Genomic DNA, 16026 nt, shown 5'->3' on the forward strand with positions numbered 1-16026 from the left:
TAGGGAAAAATATATCCTACAAGTGCTTTTTAAGACTTTGTACTTGACAAGACAGAGGATTTATTTATTTTTTATTTATTTATTTTTTTTTTGACAGGCAGAGTGGACAGTGAGAGAGAGAGACAAAAAGGTCTTCCTTTGCCGTTGGTTCACCCTCCAATGGCCGCCGCGGCTGGCACACCGCGCTGATCCGATGGCAGGAGCCAGGTGCTTCTCCTGGTCTCCCATGGGGTGCAGGGCCCAAGCACCTGGGCCATCCTCCACTGCACTCCCTGGCCACAGCAGAGAGCTGGCCTGGAAGAGGGGCAACCGGGACAGAATCCGGCGCCCCGACCGGGACTAGAACCCGGTGTGCCGGTGCCGCTAGGCGGAGGATTAGCCTAGTGAGCCGCGGCGCCGGCCGAGGATTTATTTTCTTAAAGATTTATTTATTTGAAAGAGGCAGAGGCAGAGAGAGAGAGAGAAAGGTCTTCCACCTACTTTTTCACTGCCCAAATGGTTGCAACAGCTGGAGCCATGCCGATCCAAAATCAGGATCCAAGTGCTTCTTCAGCTCTCCCATGTGGGTACAGGGGCCCAAGGACTTGGGCCGTCCTCCATTGCCTTCCCAGGCCATAGCAGAGAGTTTGGTCCGAAGCGGAGCAGCCTGTGCTCAAACCCACACCCATATGGTATGCTGGCATGCAGGTGGCAGCTTCACCACCTCACCGCAGCACCGGCCCCCAGGGGCTTTAAAAAAAAAGATTTATTTTGTTTATTTGAAAGACAGAGTTACAGGGAGAGTTAGAGAGAGAGAGAGAGAGAGAGAGAGAGAGAGAGAGGTCTTCTATCCACTGGCTCACTCCTCAAATGTTCACAACAACTGGAGTTGAGCCAATCTGAAGCTAGGTACCAGAAGCTTCTTCCAAGTCTCCCACATGGATGCAGGGGCCCATGGACATGGGCCATCATCTGCTGCTTTCCCAGGCACATTAGCAAGGAGCTGGATCAAAAGTGGAGCAGCTAGGACTCAAACCAGTGGCCATTTGGAATGCTGGTACTGCATGCCGGGGCTTTCACCTGCTGTGCCACAGTGCTGGCCCCCAAGCCTTTTTTTTTTTTAATTTAAAGATTTACTTATATATTTATTTAAGAGGCAGGATTACAGACAGAGACATAGAGAAAGGTCTTCCTTCTGGTGGTTCACTCCCCAAATGGCTGCAATAGCTGGAGCTGGGCTGATCTGAAGCCAGGAGCCTAGAGCCTCTTCCGGGTCTCCCACAGGAGTACAGGGGCCCGAGCACTTGGGCCACCTTCTGCTATTTTACCAGGCACATTAGCAGGGAGCTGCATCGGAAGTGGAGCAGCCAGGACTTGAAACCGGCAGTCCTATGGGATGCCAGCACTGCAGACGGGCTTAACCTACTCACCACAGTGCTGGCTCCACACAGAGGCTATTTTTTATGTACCTTTTCTGTAACAAAATTTATTTAAAAGAGTAACAAAAGGCCGGCACCGCGGCTCATTAGGCTAATGCGCCACCTTGCGGCGCCGGCACACCAGGTTCTAGTCCCGGTCGGGGCGCCGGATTCGCTCCCGGTTGCCCCTGTTCCAGGCCAGCTCTCTGCTGTGGCCAGGGAGTGTAGTGGAGGATGGCCCAAGTGCTTGGGCCCTGCACTCCATGGGAGACCAGGAGAAGCACCTGGCTCCTGCCTTCGGATCAGCGCGGTGTGCTGGCCGCAGCGCGCTGGCTGCGGCGGCCATTGGAGGGTGAACCAACAGCAAAGCAAGACCTTTCTCTCTCCTCTCTCTCTCACTGTCCACTCTGCCTGTCAAAAAAAAAAATTTAAAAAAAAAAAAAAAGAGTAACAGAAAGAAGAGAAGTTGATCTTCCATCTGCTGGCTCACTCCCAAATGGACACAGCAGCCAGTGCTGGCCAAGGCAAAGCCAAGGGCCAGTTACTGCAATGTGATTTCCCACACTTGTAACTTCAGCCCAGGCACTTGGCCATCTTCTGCTGCCTCCCAGCCTTATTAGCAGGAAGCTAGATCGGAAGCAGAACAGTCAGGACTTGAACCAGCACTCCAGTATTGCAAGGGAAGCTTTCACCTGCTGCACTGCAACACCGGCCCCTATGTACCTTACTCTATACAAAGAAAAGCCTTCGCCCTCATCCTAGAGTTTTTGCTTTACAAAAAAAAAAAAAAAAGCTTTGTCTGTAACTTCCTTGGGTTTCTCTTCTTTCTTTTATACATAGTCTTCATAAAGTTAACAAAAAAAGACGAAGTACAAAATGACATAAAAGGAGAAATCAAGTATAATTCAGTATGTTCTTTAAAGTTTCTTACATGCCCTTCAAAATTTTCTCCATCCATATATTAGGCTTAACTCTAGATTAAAGCAGTGGGGATTATACCTGCATTTTTAAAATCCATGGTATTTTGGTTCTTTTCTATTTTTGTTTACATATATTTTTTAAATTTATTTTAAAGACAGGCAGAAAGGGATCTCCCATCCACTGACTGACTTTCCAGATGCCCTCTCTGGCAGAGGTGGACCAAGTGAAGCCCCTGAGCTCCCTGTAGGGTCTCATGTACATGACAGGGACCCAGCCACTTCACACAGAACCTGCTGCCTCCTCACACGTGCATTAGCAGCAATCTAGAAAGAGAGGATGGGAGGACTAAACCCAGGCCCTCTGATATAGGATGTCGGTGCTCCAGGTGCGACTTGACTGCTCTGCACTATACCCAGCCCCCTTTTTCTTACATATTACTGTCCTGTTGGTGTTTAACATCTCTTCTTGCTGAAAATAAAGCATTATTGATAAAACCTCAGTTCCTCATATCAGTTTGCACACATCTTTTCACTACATATACACTTTGACCCCATCTTTATGTAGTTAACAGTGATGTTTACATGCATAGGTACATCTTCAAGAAGAGATTTTAAAAAGTTCCTGGACAATTTTATTTTCCCTGTTTCTGTGAACATTTTGAAGCCCGCTGCTACATAGTAAGGTGTATTTCCAGAAAATACATATATGCACTTATTTTCACTTAGTGAATACTGAAACTCCATTAATGTTAGTTCATATAAATCCATCTCTTTTTAACTCCACCTAGTATTCAATATAATGGGCAGATCACAGTTTTATTTTCCTGCTGAGAAGCTGTCTGACAGCATTTCTTGATTTTTGCTGTTACAGATAAGTCTGCTTAAAAATTTTTTAAACATTTATTTATTTATTTATTTGAAAGGCAGAATTACAGGGAGAGAGGGAGAGATACATAGAGAGAGAGGTATTTGATCTGCTGGTTTGCTTCCCAGATGGCCACAATGGCTGGGGCTATGCTAGGCCAGAGCCAGGAAATTCATCTGTGTTTCCAACATGGGTAGCAAGGGCCCAAGAACTTAGACCATCTTCCTCTGCTTTTCCAGGTACATTAGCAGGGAGCTGGGTCAAAAGTAGAGCAGCGCGGCCTGAAACTGGAGGCACTGCAGGCAGCTGCTGAACCTGTTGTGCCACAATGCCAGCCTTGCTACAAAGGTTTTTACAAATAAAAATTTGGTCCTTGACTGAGTATATTTGTTAGCTAGGTTCTCAAATATGGTATTGAAAGGTTAAAATAAGTGGGGCCGGCGCCGTGGCTCATTTGGTTAATCCTCTGCCTGTGGTGCCGGCATCCCATGTGGGTGCTGGGTTCTAGCCCTGGTTGCTCCTCTTCCAGGCCAGCTCTCTGCTGTGGCCTGGGAGTGCAGTGGAGGATGGCCCAATTGGGCCCTGAACCCGCATGGGGGGCCAGGAGGAGGTACCTGGCTCCTGGTTTGGATCATTGCAGCGCCAGCTGTGGAGGCCATTTGGGGAGTGAACCAATGGAGAGAAGACCTTTCTCTCTGTCTCTCTCTGACTGTCTGTAACTCTACCTGTCAAATAAAAAAAAAAAAATTAAAAAACAGAAAGATTAAAATAAGTGTTCATTTAGAGCTTTGATGTTACCAATGTACCATCCATAAAAGTTGTTTGATAATTTGCATTTGCACCTTCATTTAAGAAGCCATCTGTTACCTCTTATCCTCACCAAGTATTGTGTATTATATAAACTTTCTTACTTTGTACCAGTCTGATAGGTGACTAGAACAAAAAATAAATGTCCATATCTAGGTATATGTAAGTCATTTTGATTCTCTTTTCTCCTCTAGGTCTTTCCATTCATACTTTCCATGGGAACTTCTTTGTTCGGTCAACAGACTTACTGTCTTTGCCCAATGTCAACCCAGACGCCGGCTATGCAGTGCAGATGTCTGTGGAAGAGAGTCTTACTGACACTCAGCTGGTTTCTTTTCAGTCAGCACTCTTATATACATCCAGTAAAGGTAAGTTTTAATTTATCTGCTTTTATTGTGGTATGAAATCTGACATGAGATCTGCCCTTGAACAAAGTTTTTAGTGACAGAATAGTATAATTAACCATTAGCACGATGTTGTGGTAAAGGTGAGTTCTTTTATTAACTTTTTTATTTATTTGAGAGGCAGAGAGATACACAGAGACAGAGAGCCCCAACCACAGGTTCCCTCCCCACATGCATTCAGTGCGTGGGGTGGGGGAGAAAGGGCTGAAGCCAGGAGCTCAAGACCTTGAGCCATCTACTTGAGTAGACTTGCAGGGTGTGCATTGGCAGGAAGGTGGAATCATGTGGTAGAGCCTGGAATTGAACCCAGGTGCTCTGCTGTGGGGCATTGGCATCCTAATGGGTAGCTTAACCTCTAGGCCAGATGTCTATTCCGAGGTGAGCTTTCTGATGTGGTTACATATTCTGTGGCCTGTGATAAACTCCTTGTTCTTGGAAGGTGACTTCTCATTTCCATTGAGCCAGAAGAGTACAGTTGGCCTGCTGTATCCCTGGGTTCCACCTCCATAGGTTCTGTGTCCTCACATTCAACCAAGTGCAGAGGGAAAATACTCAGAAGAAAAACTGTGTCTGATCAACATGGACAGGCTTTTTCCCTTCTCATTATTCCAGTACCCCTACAGTGTATCAGCTGTTTACATAGCTGTCAAGTTGTACTTGGTATTTATTACAGGTGATCTAGATTTTATATAAGACTATATAAGGGATTTGAGTGTTTTGCTGTGGGCAAGGGATCCTGAAACCAATCTGTAATCACCAGAACTTTGTTGGTATTCTTGGTAGAACCATGATGTTTACCATTCCTTCTCCTAAACTATTACATTTATTCATTTGTTTAACAGATTTGTTGAGAGTCTATTGTGTATCAGACATCAGTTAATAAATAACTGATACATCATTTAATAAGTCTGAATTTTCAAAACCTTTCCTCAGGGAAAGCGTTGGCACAGCGGTTAAGCTGCCGCTGGATATGTTCACATCCCAAGGCAGAGTGCCTAGGTTCAGGTGCTGCCTCTGCTTCCATCTGGCTTCCTGCCAGTGTACACCATGGATGACGGCTCAAGTACTTAGCTTTCTTCTACCCACGTGGGAGGCCTGGATGGAGTTCCAGGCCCCTGCCTTGGGTTGGACCAGCTCCTGCAGCCATCTGGGAAGTGAGCCAGCAGGTGGAAGAGAGCTCTCCTCTCTCTCTCTTTCTCTCTCTCTCTCTCTCTCGCTTTCTCTCTCTTTTTCTGCTTTTCAAATAAATAAATCTCTTTAAAAAAAAAAAAAAAGGAAAAGATACACTCCCCAGGAAAATCCTCAGAGAGATGATAAATTTGTTTAAAAAATTTTTTGGAAGGCAGAGTTAGAGCATGAGCAAGCGAGCTGCCATCTGCTGGTTAACTCCCCAGATTGTCCCAATGGCCAGGGCTGGGCTGAGCCAGGAGATTGATCCAAGTCTCCCATGTGGGTGTAGGGGCCCAGCTACTTGGACCATCTTCTGCTGGCTTCCCAGATGCATTGGCAGGGAACTGGATTGGAAGTGGAGCACCTGGGACTCAAATTGGTGTCTATATGGGATGTCAGTGTTGCAGGCAGTAGCTTAACTTGCTCTGGCACAGTGCTGGCCCCTTGAGTTAAGTTTTAAAGGAGCTTGTAATGAAAAATTAAAGATATTTTTAAAGAATGTGCTGTGTTGCTCTTAATTCATCTAATTTGCATTTTTTTAAAGATTTATTTATTTACTTGAAAGTCAGAGCTACACACACACACACACAGAGGGAGAGAGGGAGGGGTGGGGTGGGGAGAGATCTTCCATCCGCTGGTTCACTCCCTAGTTGGCCACAGTGGCCGGAGCTGCGCCGATCTGAAGCCAGGAGCCAGGAGCTTCTTCTTAGTATCCCACATGGGTGCAGAGGCCCAAGGACCTGGGCCATCCTCTACTGATTTCTCATGCCATAGCAGAGAGCTGGATTGGAAGTGGAGCAGCTGGGTCTCAAACCGGCACCCATATGGGATGCTGGCACTGCAGGTGGTGCTTTACCCACTATGCCACAGCACCAGCCCCTTAATTTGTATTTTATGTGATGTGACAGCAGGTTAAATTTTTAAGATTTTATTTATTAGTTATGTATTATTCATTTGACAGGCAGAGTTAAACACACAGAGAAAGGGGGGTTAGGGGAGAGAGATACCCTCCATCCACTGGCCCACGCCCCAGATGGCTACAATTAGCCAGGGCTGGGCCAGGCTGAAGCAAGGGGCCTGGAACTCCATCCGGGTCACCTATGTGGGCAGCAGGGGCCCAAGTACCTGGGCCATCCTCCTGTGTGCTCCCAGGTGCATCAGCAGAAAGCTGAATCAGAGGTGGAGCAGGAAGACGCCAACTGGTGCCCTCACAAGATGCAGGGTTGCAGCTAGCAGCTTAACTGTTGCACCACAGTGCTGGCCCCAAGATGTGTTTCCAAAGAGAGAGGTTGAGTCTCCCTGAATAAAAATAAGAAAAGTTGGCAAGATGTTAGTGAAAGGAGAGGTGTGGAGTTCAGGGAGAGTGAGGTATGTAAGAAAGATAGGGTAGGGAAGAGATAGGTCTCAGCTCCAGCGCCTCAGCCCCACCCCTATAAATTTATTTTCTTAGTTTCAAGATTTTTTACTCCCATTTTTGCTCTTTTACCTTTTTAATAATGAGTTTGGTGGGGACAGCATTGTGTAGCAGATAAAGCCTCCTCCTGTGATGCAAGCATCCATATGGGCACCATTTTGTGTCATGGCTGCTCCACTTCGGATCCAGCTCCCTGCCCATGGCCTGGGAAAAGCAGTAAAAGATGGGCAGTGCCTTTTGGCTTCTACCACCCATGTGCGAGAGCCAGATGGAGCTCCTGGCTCCTGGCTTCGTCCTGGCGCAGCCCTGGCTGTTGTAGCCATTTGGGGAATAAACCAACACTGTAAGATCTCTTTGTCCCTCTGTCTCTCCTGATCTCTCTCTCTCTCTCTCTCTCTCTCTCACACACACACACACACACACACACACACACACACTGATTTTCTTTCTTTCTTTCTTTCTTTTTTTCTTTTAAAGATGTATTTATGTATTTGAAAGAGTTACCCAGAGAAGAGAGGCAGAGAAAGAGGTCTTCCATCCACTGGTTCACTCCACAATTGGCCACAACAGCCAGAGCTGCACTGATCCAAAACCAGGAGCCTGGAGCTTCTTCCCAATCTCCCATGCAGCTACAGGGGCCCAAGGACCCAGGCCATAGCAGAGAGCTGGATTGGAAGTGGAGCAGCCAGGACTTGGACTGGCGTTCATATGGGATGCCAGCGCCGCAGGCGGTGACTTTACTCGCTATATCACAATGCTGGCCCCACACTGATTTTCAAATAAATAAATCTTTAAAAGTAAAATAGGGACTGGAGCTGTGGCTCAGTGGGTTGAAGCCAGAGTTCTCCCATATGGGTGCCAGTTGGAGTCCTGGCTACTCTGCTTCCAATGCAGCTCCCTGTTAATGTGCCTGGGAAAGCAGCACATGATGGCCTAAGTGCTTGGGCCCCTGCACCCATGTTGGAGACCTGGGAGAAGCTCCTGGCTCCTGGTTTCAGCCTAGTCCAGCTCTGGCTGTTGAGGCCATTTGGGAAGTGAAGCAGCAGACGGAAGATAAAACGTTTGGAGGATGGGAGTTTTGTTTGGTCAGTTAGCCTGTGTCCGTTATCATGAGTTCGAGTCCTGGCTCTGACTCCTCTCTGTCCTCCGGCTAACACAGACCCTGGGAGACAGTGGTGTTGGCTCCTGCAGCTGAGTCCCTGCCACCACATGGCGGGCCTACATTGAGTTCCAGCCCCAGAATTTTTGGGCATTTATGTAGTGAACCAACAGTTAAGAACCTTTTATCTCCCTGTCTCCTTCTGTCTTTCTGCTGCTCAAATTAAAAAAAAAATTGGGGGGTTGTTTCCCAATCTTTCCTGCCCTTCCAACATCTAAAAAAATGTGTAACACATACATTTTAATAAAAATCTTTATTAATAGGAATGCTTAGATTTTCTGTCTGATAAAACATGCTGTAAATGTAAGACAGGATGGATTTGTTTCTAGACATCAATTTTTATTATTATTGTAGCTTAGTCCTCTTTTGTCCATTGATTTTTCTTACTAATATTTTACACATTTATGATGGACACATAGTAATAATGTAAAGTTCCAGCAAATGCATCAGGTAACCCCTACCACCATCAGGATGTCACAGTCAATTCCATCACCTTGCAAATCTCCTCTTGTTTTTGTAGTCTGCCTTTCCCTGTCCCTAGCTCTTAGTGACCACTCAGCTCTTTAGTGACTCTGTAGGTTTTACTGTTGCAGGGATTTCATAAAAATGGAATCGTGAAGTATGTACCCTCCAGGACCCATCTTCTTTCACATAATGCAGTACATCTGAGATTTATCTGTAGGTTGCATCTGTTAGGAGGTTTGATTTTATTCCCAAATAGTGCTCTGTCATATTCAGTTGGTTGATTTTCCTGTTGAGGAACATTTGGATTGATTTTAGTCTTTGCCATTTTTAAGTAGAAGCACTGTAACCATTTGTATAGAAGTTTTTTAGTGAGCTTACTTTTGTTTTACTTGCATAAGTACCTGGGAGTGGAATTTCTGGGTTGCATGGTGAGAAGTTTGACTTCATCACCACATGCTGAAATGTTTCTCAAAGTGGCTGTACTGTTTTGCATTCCCACCTGCAGTGTTTGAGAGTTCAGCGGTTTCACATCTTTACTAGTATTTTGCTCTTGTAATGTTGAGATTTTTTTTTTATTTTTTTATTTTTTTATTTTTTTTGACAGGCAGAGTGGACAGTGAGAGAGAGAGACAGAGAGAAAGGTCTTCCTTTGCCATTGGTTCACCCTCCAATGGCCGCTGCGGCCGGCGCGCTGCGGCCGGCGCACCGCGCTGATCCGATGGCAGGAGCCAGGAGCCAGGTGCTTTTCCTGGTCTCCCATGGGGTGCAGGGCCCAAGCACCTGGGCCATCCTCCACTGCACTCCCTGGCCACAGCAGAGAGCTGGCCTGGAAGAGGGGCAACCGGGACAGAATCCGGCGCCCCGACCGGGACTAGAACCCGGTGTGCCGGCGCCGCTAGGCGGAGTATTAGCCTAGTGAGCCGCGGCGCCGGCCTGTAATGTTGAGATTTTTAAGTGTGTGCTGCTATTTCTTTTGTTTGATTTCATCTTTCCTAGTAAATAATGAGGGACATCATTTCATATACTTATTTGACATTTCTTGTTGACCACGTTTTGGTGGATAAATTTCTCTTGTGTTCTAGCTGCCAAAGAGCACATCATATGCTTGAGTAGTTTTTGGATTTTTTGTTCAAGTACATTTTTTGTTTTTTTGTTCAAGGACACCTTTTATCCTTTTATGTTATAAAATCATTTTTGTAAAATGGAAATGAAATATCAAAGTTTGATGAATACAAAATAACCTCTAGTAAGAATATATTTTAAATTTAAATTATGCTCTATAATTGTATAACCTGTTTTTTTCTGCCAATTTCCCTGTACTTATGTTTTTTCAAAAACTTTGAGTTTTAACAGTTTAAATGCATTTTACCACAATTTGTAATGTCTTGTATACAGTTCTTTACACTTGACAAGATTTCTGAAAAGTAGAGTTGTAGAAATGGTGTTACATGATCTAGAATTTAACTGTTTAGAAAAATCTTGTTACATGATAACATATGGCATATCAAAAAGGTATTGCCAATTTGTGTTGTTGCCCTTTTCGTTTCAGTCTTTAATTTTGTGTAATTGTTGTGAATATAATATGCTAAACATTGTTTGTCATCAGTCTTTTAATCTAGAATAAAAGTTGTAAGCCATGTTATCCATTTTCTTTCTTTATAATTATTTGGAATGAGCTCCTTATACATATATATAGCTTCACTAGTCTTCATGTGCCACTTAGTCTGTAGTATGTGTATTGCCTTTGGTTGTTTTTCTTTGGTATAAAAAGATCTTGCTGCCAAGAATTTTCTGGGATTAACTTATAGTGTCTGGTGATTTCCAAAGGTTTTCATTTTGTTTCTGTTAGTGATCTTGATTGTTGTGAAGAAAAAATACTGTGACTGATTTTTTTTTTATCTCTGCTTACTCTAAGACCCTACATGAAGTGATTTTTTTCTTTCAAGTATCTTTAAAATAATGTTTGTAAATAGACTGTCTTTTAATACCGTTTGTGTGTTTTCTCCAAAGGTGAAAGACGAATTCGTGTCCACACTTTGTGTTTGCCTGTGGTTTCTACTTTGAATGAAGTCTTTCTTGGAGCTGATGTCCAAGCAATTTCAGGGTTATTGGCAAATATGGGTAAGAGTTGTCATCACCTGTTTTAAATACATATATATATATATATATTTTTTTTTTTTTTTTTACAGGCAGAGTGGACAGTGAGAGAGAAAGAGAGACAGAGAGAAAGGTCTTCCTTTGCCGTTGGTTCACCCTCCAATGGCCGCCGCGGCTGGCGTGCTGTGGCCGGCGCACCGCGCTGATCCAATGGCAGGAGCCAGGTGCTTCTCCTGGTCTCCCATGCGGGTGCAGGGCCCAAGGACTTGGGCCATCTTCCACTGCACTCCTGGGCCACAGCAGAGAGCTGGACTGGAGGAGGGGCAACCGGGACTAGAACCCGGTGTGCTGGCGCCGTTAGGCGGAGGATTAGTCTGTTGAGCCGCGGTGCCGGCTTAAATATGTTTTAAACAGTAACATTAGATAAATGCACATATTTTATTTTTCCTAAATAACTGGCTTTACACGTTTCAAAGTTTTGGGTCCTGTTTGTGCTTTTAAGAGACCATTTGAGGCCGGTGCTGCAGCTCACTAGGCTAATCCTCTGCCTGCGGCGCCGGCACACTGGGTTCTAGTCCCGGTCGGGGCGCCGGATTCTGTCCCGGTTGCCCCTCTTCCAGGCCAGCTCTCTGCTGTGGCCAGGGAGTACAGTGGAGGATGGCCCAAGTGCTTGGGCCCTGCACCCACATGGGAGACCAGGATAAGTACCTGGCTCCTGGCTTCGGATCAGCGTGGTGCACCGGCCGCAGCGTGCCAGCCGCGGCGGCCATTGGAGGGTGAACCAACGGCAAAGCAAGACCTTTCTCTCTCTCTCTCTCTCTCTCTCTCTCTCTCTCTCACTGTCCACTCTGCCTGTAAAAAAAATTAAAAAAATTAAAAAATTTTAAAAAAGACCATTTGAGGGGGCCAGTGTTGTGGCATATTGGGTAAAGCTGCCGCCTACAATGCCAGCAACCCATATGGTCACCCATGTCCTGGCTCCGGCTCCCTGCTAATGGCCAGGGAGGAGCAGTGGAGGACGGTCTAGGTGTTTGGGCCCTTGCTACTTATGTGGGAGTTGGAAGGAAGCTCTTGGCTCCTGACTTGTGTGGCCCATCCCAGTCCATTGCATTGCAGCCATCTTGTCAGTGAACCAGTGCATGAAAGATCTCTCTCTCTGTCGCTCCTTCTCCGTAACTCTGCATTTCAAATAAATAAATCTTTAAAACATCATTCTGCTGGTCACTTTAAAAAATTGAAAAATAAAATGTAAGAATGCAAGATACTATTTGAATGCAAAGATCTAAAGTTCCTTTTTTCCTGTATTGAAACAGTTTTATTGAGGATAAAATTATATACTGTGTGATGTCACCCATTGTAAATGAATGATTCTGTTGTTTGTAGTGTATTTCCAAACTGTGTAGCCATCACCGCAGTCTAGTTTTAGAACATTTCTTTCAACCGCAAAGAAGGGCTTCTTGCCCATTGTTAGTTACTGCGGCTCCCTCTTGCCTTCCTCACTGGCCATAACCAAACTGCTGTCTCTCTCTCTCTCTGCTTTGGACTTGAATAACCATATCTTAGTAATATTTGACATCAGTGCTTAATGGTTTTACCTTTTTTTTTTTTTAATCTCTAGCTTGAATTAAGAGAAAGATGATTAGGTTTGCTGTCATGGCATTTGGGATTGAAAAGCAATTTACTGCTACATGTATGAGGGAACTTCAGAAAGCTCATAGGAAAATGAAATTAAAAGAAATTTTTTGGTGCAGAAGCATTTTGAAATCCATGTGTAGTTTTTTCATAATACACCTGTTCATGAACTTTTTGAAGTGCCCGTCACGCTTGCTTTGTTTGCAGTCTTGGCCAGTTCATGTGAGCTATCAGAAGGCTTACTAATATCTTCACCTATTTGCTTCCATCTCAAATATGGTTGCCTTCTTGATTTCTTTAATCTGTTTTTCAAATCCATCATTTTTTTAAAAAAAGATGAAGGATGGACACAGAGCTGTCATCTACAGTTCACTCCTCAAATGCCCGTGATGGCTGGGGCTAGCCAGACCAAAGCCAGGAGCCAGGAACTCAGTGCAGGTCTTTCACCTGGGTGGCAGGGACCCAAGTACTTGAGTCCCCTGCCTACCAGGGTGCACATTAGCAGGAAATTGGGTTTGGGAGCAGAGCCAGGACTTGAACCTGAGTACACTGATATGGGATCTAGGTATTACGAGTGGATTCTTCACTGCTTCATCAAATACCTGACCCCAAATTCATTATTTTGATTTTTTAAAAAAATATTTTATTTATTTATTTGACAGGCAGAGTTACAGACAATGAGAGAGACAGAGAGAAAAGTCTTCCTTCCGTTGGTTCACCCCCCCAAATGGCCACAATGGCCGGAGCTGTGCTGATCCGAAGCCAGGAGCCAGGTGCCTCTTCCTGGTCTCCCATGCGAGTGCAGGAGCCCAAGCACTTGGGCCATCATCTACTGCTATCCCAGGCCACAGCAGAGAGCTGGACTGGAAGAGGAGCATCCAGGACTAGAATTGGGGCTCATATGGGATGCCGGTGCCTCAGGCAGAGGATTAACCAAGTGAGCCACGGTGCCGGCCCCCATTATTTTGATTCTTGCTATTTCTCTCCTTCAGGGAGAACTTTCAGAAGGTCCATTTGCTTCAAATAAAATATGCCTACAGCAGGGAGAGTTACCCATTTTCTTGAATTTACTACCTAGAACCTTTTCCTTGTAAGGAGCCTGGTGAAACATCCACCAGAAGCTAGTGTTACATTTTGTTAAAAGTTGAGGACCAGGGTGGCGTGTGGCGTACAAAGTAGGTTAAGCCTCTGCCTGTGATGCTGGTATCCCATATGGGCACCCGTTGGAGTCCTGGCTGCTCCATGTCCGATCCAGCTCACTGCTAATGTACCTGGGAAAGCAGTGAAAGATGGCCCAAGTCCTCGGGCCCCTGAACCCATGTGGAGACCCTCAGGAAGCTCCGGATTCCTGGCCTCGGCCTGGCCCAGCCCCAGCCCCAACCTTTGCAGCTTTTTGGGGAGTAAACCAGCGGGTAGGAGACCTGTCTCCCTGTAAGTCTGCTTTTCAAATAAATAAAACATAGTAGGTTTTTTTTTTTTTTTTTTTTTTTTTTTTTAAGTGCTTCTTGGCCTTTTGGCTAAGATCAGGTGTACAGAAAAGTTGAGGATGATGACTTGAGAAATTTGAGGATCACTGCCTGTATTGTTTCCTTCAGCACTAGTTTTTATAGCATGTGCTCATTGTTATCATTATTACTGTGGACAGCAATAACTATCTCTCAGGCACTGTTGGTGAATTTTTTAAAAATTATTTATTTATTTATTTGAAGTCAGAGTTAGAGAAGGAGAGACACAGAGATTTTTTTTTTTTTTTTTAAGGGAAAGGGTTTATTGGGGAACACCCTACAGACCGGAGTGAAGGGGCGGCGAAGGAAAAAGAGAGAAAGAGAGTGTAAGAGAGAAACAGAGAGGAGAGGAGCTAGCAAGGAGAGAAGATAGAGAAGAGGAGAGAGGAGAGCAGAGCCAAGAGCCCAGAGGAGGAGGCTAGAGAGAGGAACCGAGAGAGAGCAGGAGAGAAGGGGTGAGAGCACCTGGTCAGGAACAGGCCCTTTTAAAACTTTGCCTGAGGGCGGGCAGGGAAGCAGGAGCAGCCAGAATCCCATTAGGATGGGGGTGGAGCCTGGCTCAGGTAGCTGGGCCATTTGGCCACCTGGCTACAACTGCGCCAGTTTCCTAACAAGCAGTCTATTCCAACCCGTCCAAAATGGATTTTCAGCCATGGCACATCGACGATGCTCCAGATCTTCTTGAAGTGTCTTGATTTTATCGCGAACAATGCTGGACTTGTTAGCATAAAAACAGCATTTTTCCTTGCGCCATCTTCACTCCGCAGCATCGACCGATGCTAATGATCTTGGGTGGGCAGTTCCGAGCCAGTCACACAATCACTTGGATCCAAGTTTTCCTCCTGGAAGGCGGCATTCCTCCAGTCTTAAAGGCACTCAAACCCCAAGGGTGCACTCGAGCCCCACGTTGGGCGCCAGTTGTCCTGTCCCGCAGGACAGCAACTGGGGCTGAGCACCTCAAAATTTGGAAAGCCGGGCCGGCGCCGCGGCTCACTAGGCTAATCCTCCGCCTAGCAGCAACGGAACACCGGGTTCTAGTCCCGGTCGGGGCGCCGGATTCTGTCCCGGTTGCCCCTCTTCCAGGCCAGCCCTCTGCTGTGGCCAGGGAGTGCAGTGGAGGATGGCCCAGGTGCTTGGGCCCTGCACCCCATGGGAGACCAGGAAAAGCACCTGGCTCCTGGCTCCTGCCATCGGATCAGTGCGGTGCGCCGGCCGCAGCGCGGCGGCCATTGGAGGGTGAACCAACGGCAAAAGGAAGACCTTTCTCTCTGTCTCTCTCTCTCTGTCCACTCTGCCTGTCAAAAAATAAAAAAAAATAATAATAAATAAAGTAAAATAAAATAAAATTTGGAAAGCCGATGTGTGGATGGAGGTCGTGGAGCGTTCGGTGGCTTGCAAAGAGTTCCGGAGATGTGCTTCGCGACCAGCAAAAATCCAGGACCCCAGAGCACTGGGGGACACTGGATTACCAATATGAGGCTATCCGAGTCATGGCACCAATGTTATATCTTAATGTTAGCTGTCGCAAAGCACACCGGACACTGGAGTAAGGGAAAGGGTTTATTGGGGAACAGCCTACAGACCGGAGTGAAGGGGCAGCAAAGGAAAAAGAGAGAAAGAGAGTATAAGAGAGAAACAGAGAGGAGAGGAGCTAGCAAGGAGAGAGGATAGAGCAGAGAAGAGGAGAGAGGAGAGCAGAGCCAAGAGCCCAGAGGAGGAGGCTAGAGAGAGGAACTGAGAGAGAGCAGGAGAGAAGGGGCAAGAGAGAAAGGAACCAAGAGCCAAGAGACCAGAGGAGGAGGCTAGAGAGAGGAACTGAAACAGAGCAGGAGAGTCAGGGCAAGAGAGTCAGAGAGAGATATTCTATCCACTGGTTCACTCCTCAATTGGCCGCAACAGCTGGAGCTGTGCCGATCTGAAGCCAGGATCCAGGAGCTTTTTTTTTTTTTTAAAGATTTATTTATTTTTACTTCAAAATCAGAGTTACACAGAGAAAGAAGGAGATGCAGAGAAAGAGAGAGAGAGAGAGAGGGAGAGAGGGTCTTCATCCACTGGTTCACTCCCCAGTTGGCTGCAACGGCCAGAGCAGTGCTGATCCAAAGCCAGGAGCCGGGAGCTTCCTCCAGGTCTCCCATGCGGGTACAGGGGCCCAAGAATTTGGGTCATCTTCTGCTGCTTTTCCAGGCCACAG

General features: G+C 46.0%; 1 protein-coding gene across 4 annotated transcripts in view; it reads left to right on the forward strand.

The window, feature by feature from the left end:
* The window catches only part of SEC24A (SEC24 homolog A, COPII coat complex component), a 106071-nt gene that overhangs the window by 79873 nt on the left and 10172 nt on the right, over nucleotides 1-16026 (forward strand). For all 4 annotated transcript variants that reach the window (XM_017341061.3, XM_002710215.5, XM_070076102.1 and 1 more), the window contains exons 16-17: nucleotides 4184-4357; nucleotides 10612-10722. In XM_017341061.3, coding sequence (XP_017196550.2) covers nucleotides 4184-4357; nucleotides 10612-10722 — 285 coding nt within the window. The remainder of the gene's footprint in view (nucleotides 1-4183; nucleotides 4358-10611; nucleotides 10723-16026) is intronic.

This window comes from Oryctolagus cuniculus, chromosome 6, assembly GCF_964237555.1.
Source record: "Oryctolagus cuniculus chromosome 6, mOryCun1.1, whole genome shotgun sequence".
NCBI classification, from domain to species: Eukaryota; Metazoa; Chordata; class Mammalia; order Lagomorpha; family Leporidae; genus Oryctolagus; species Oryctolagus cuniculus.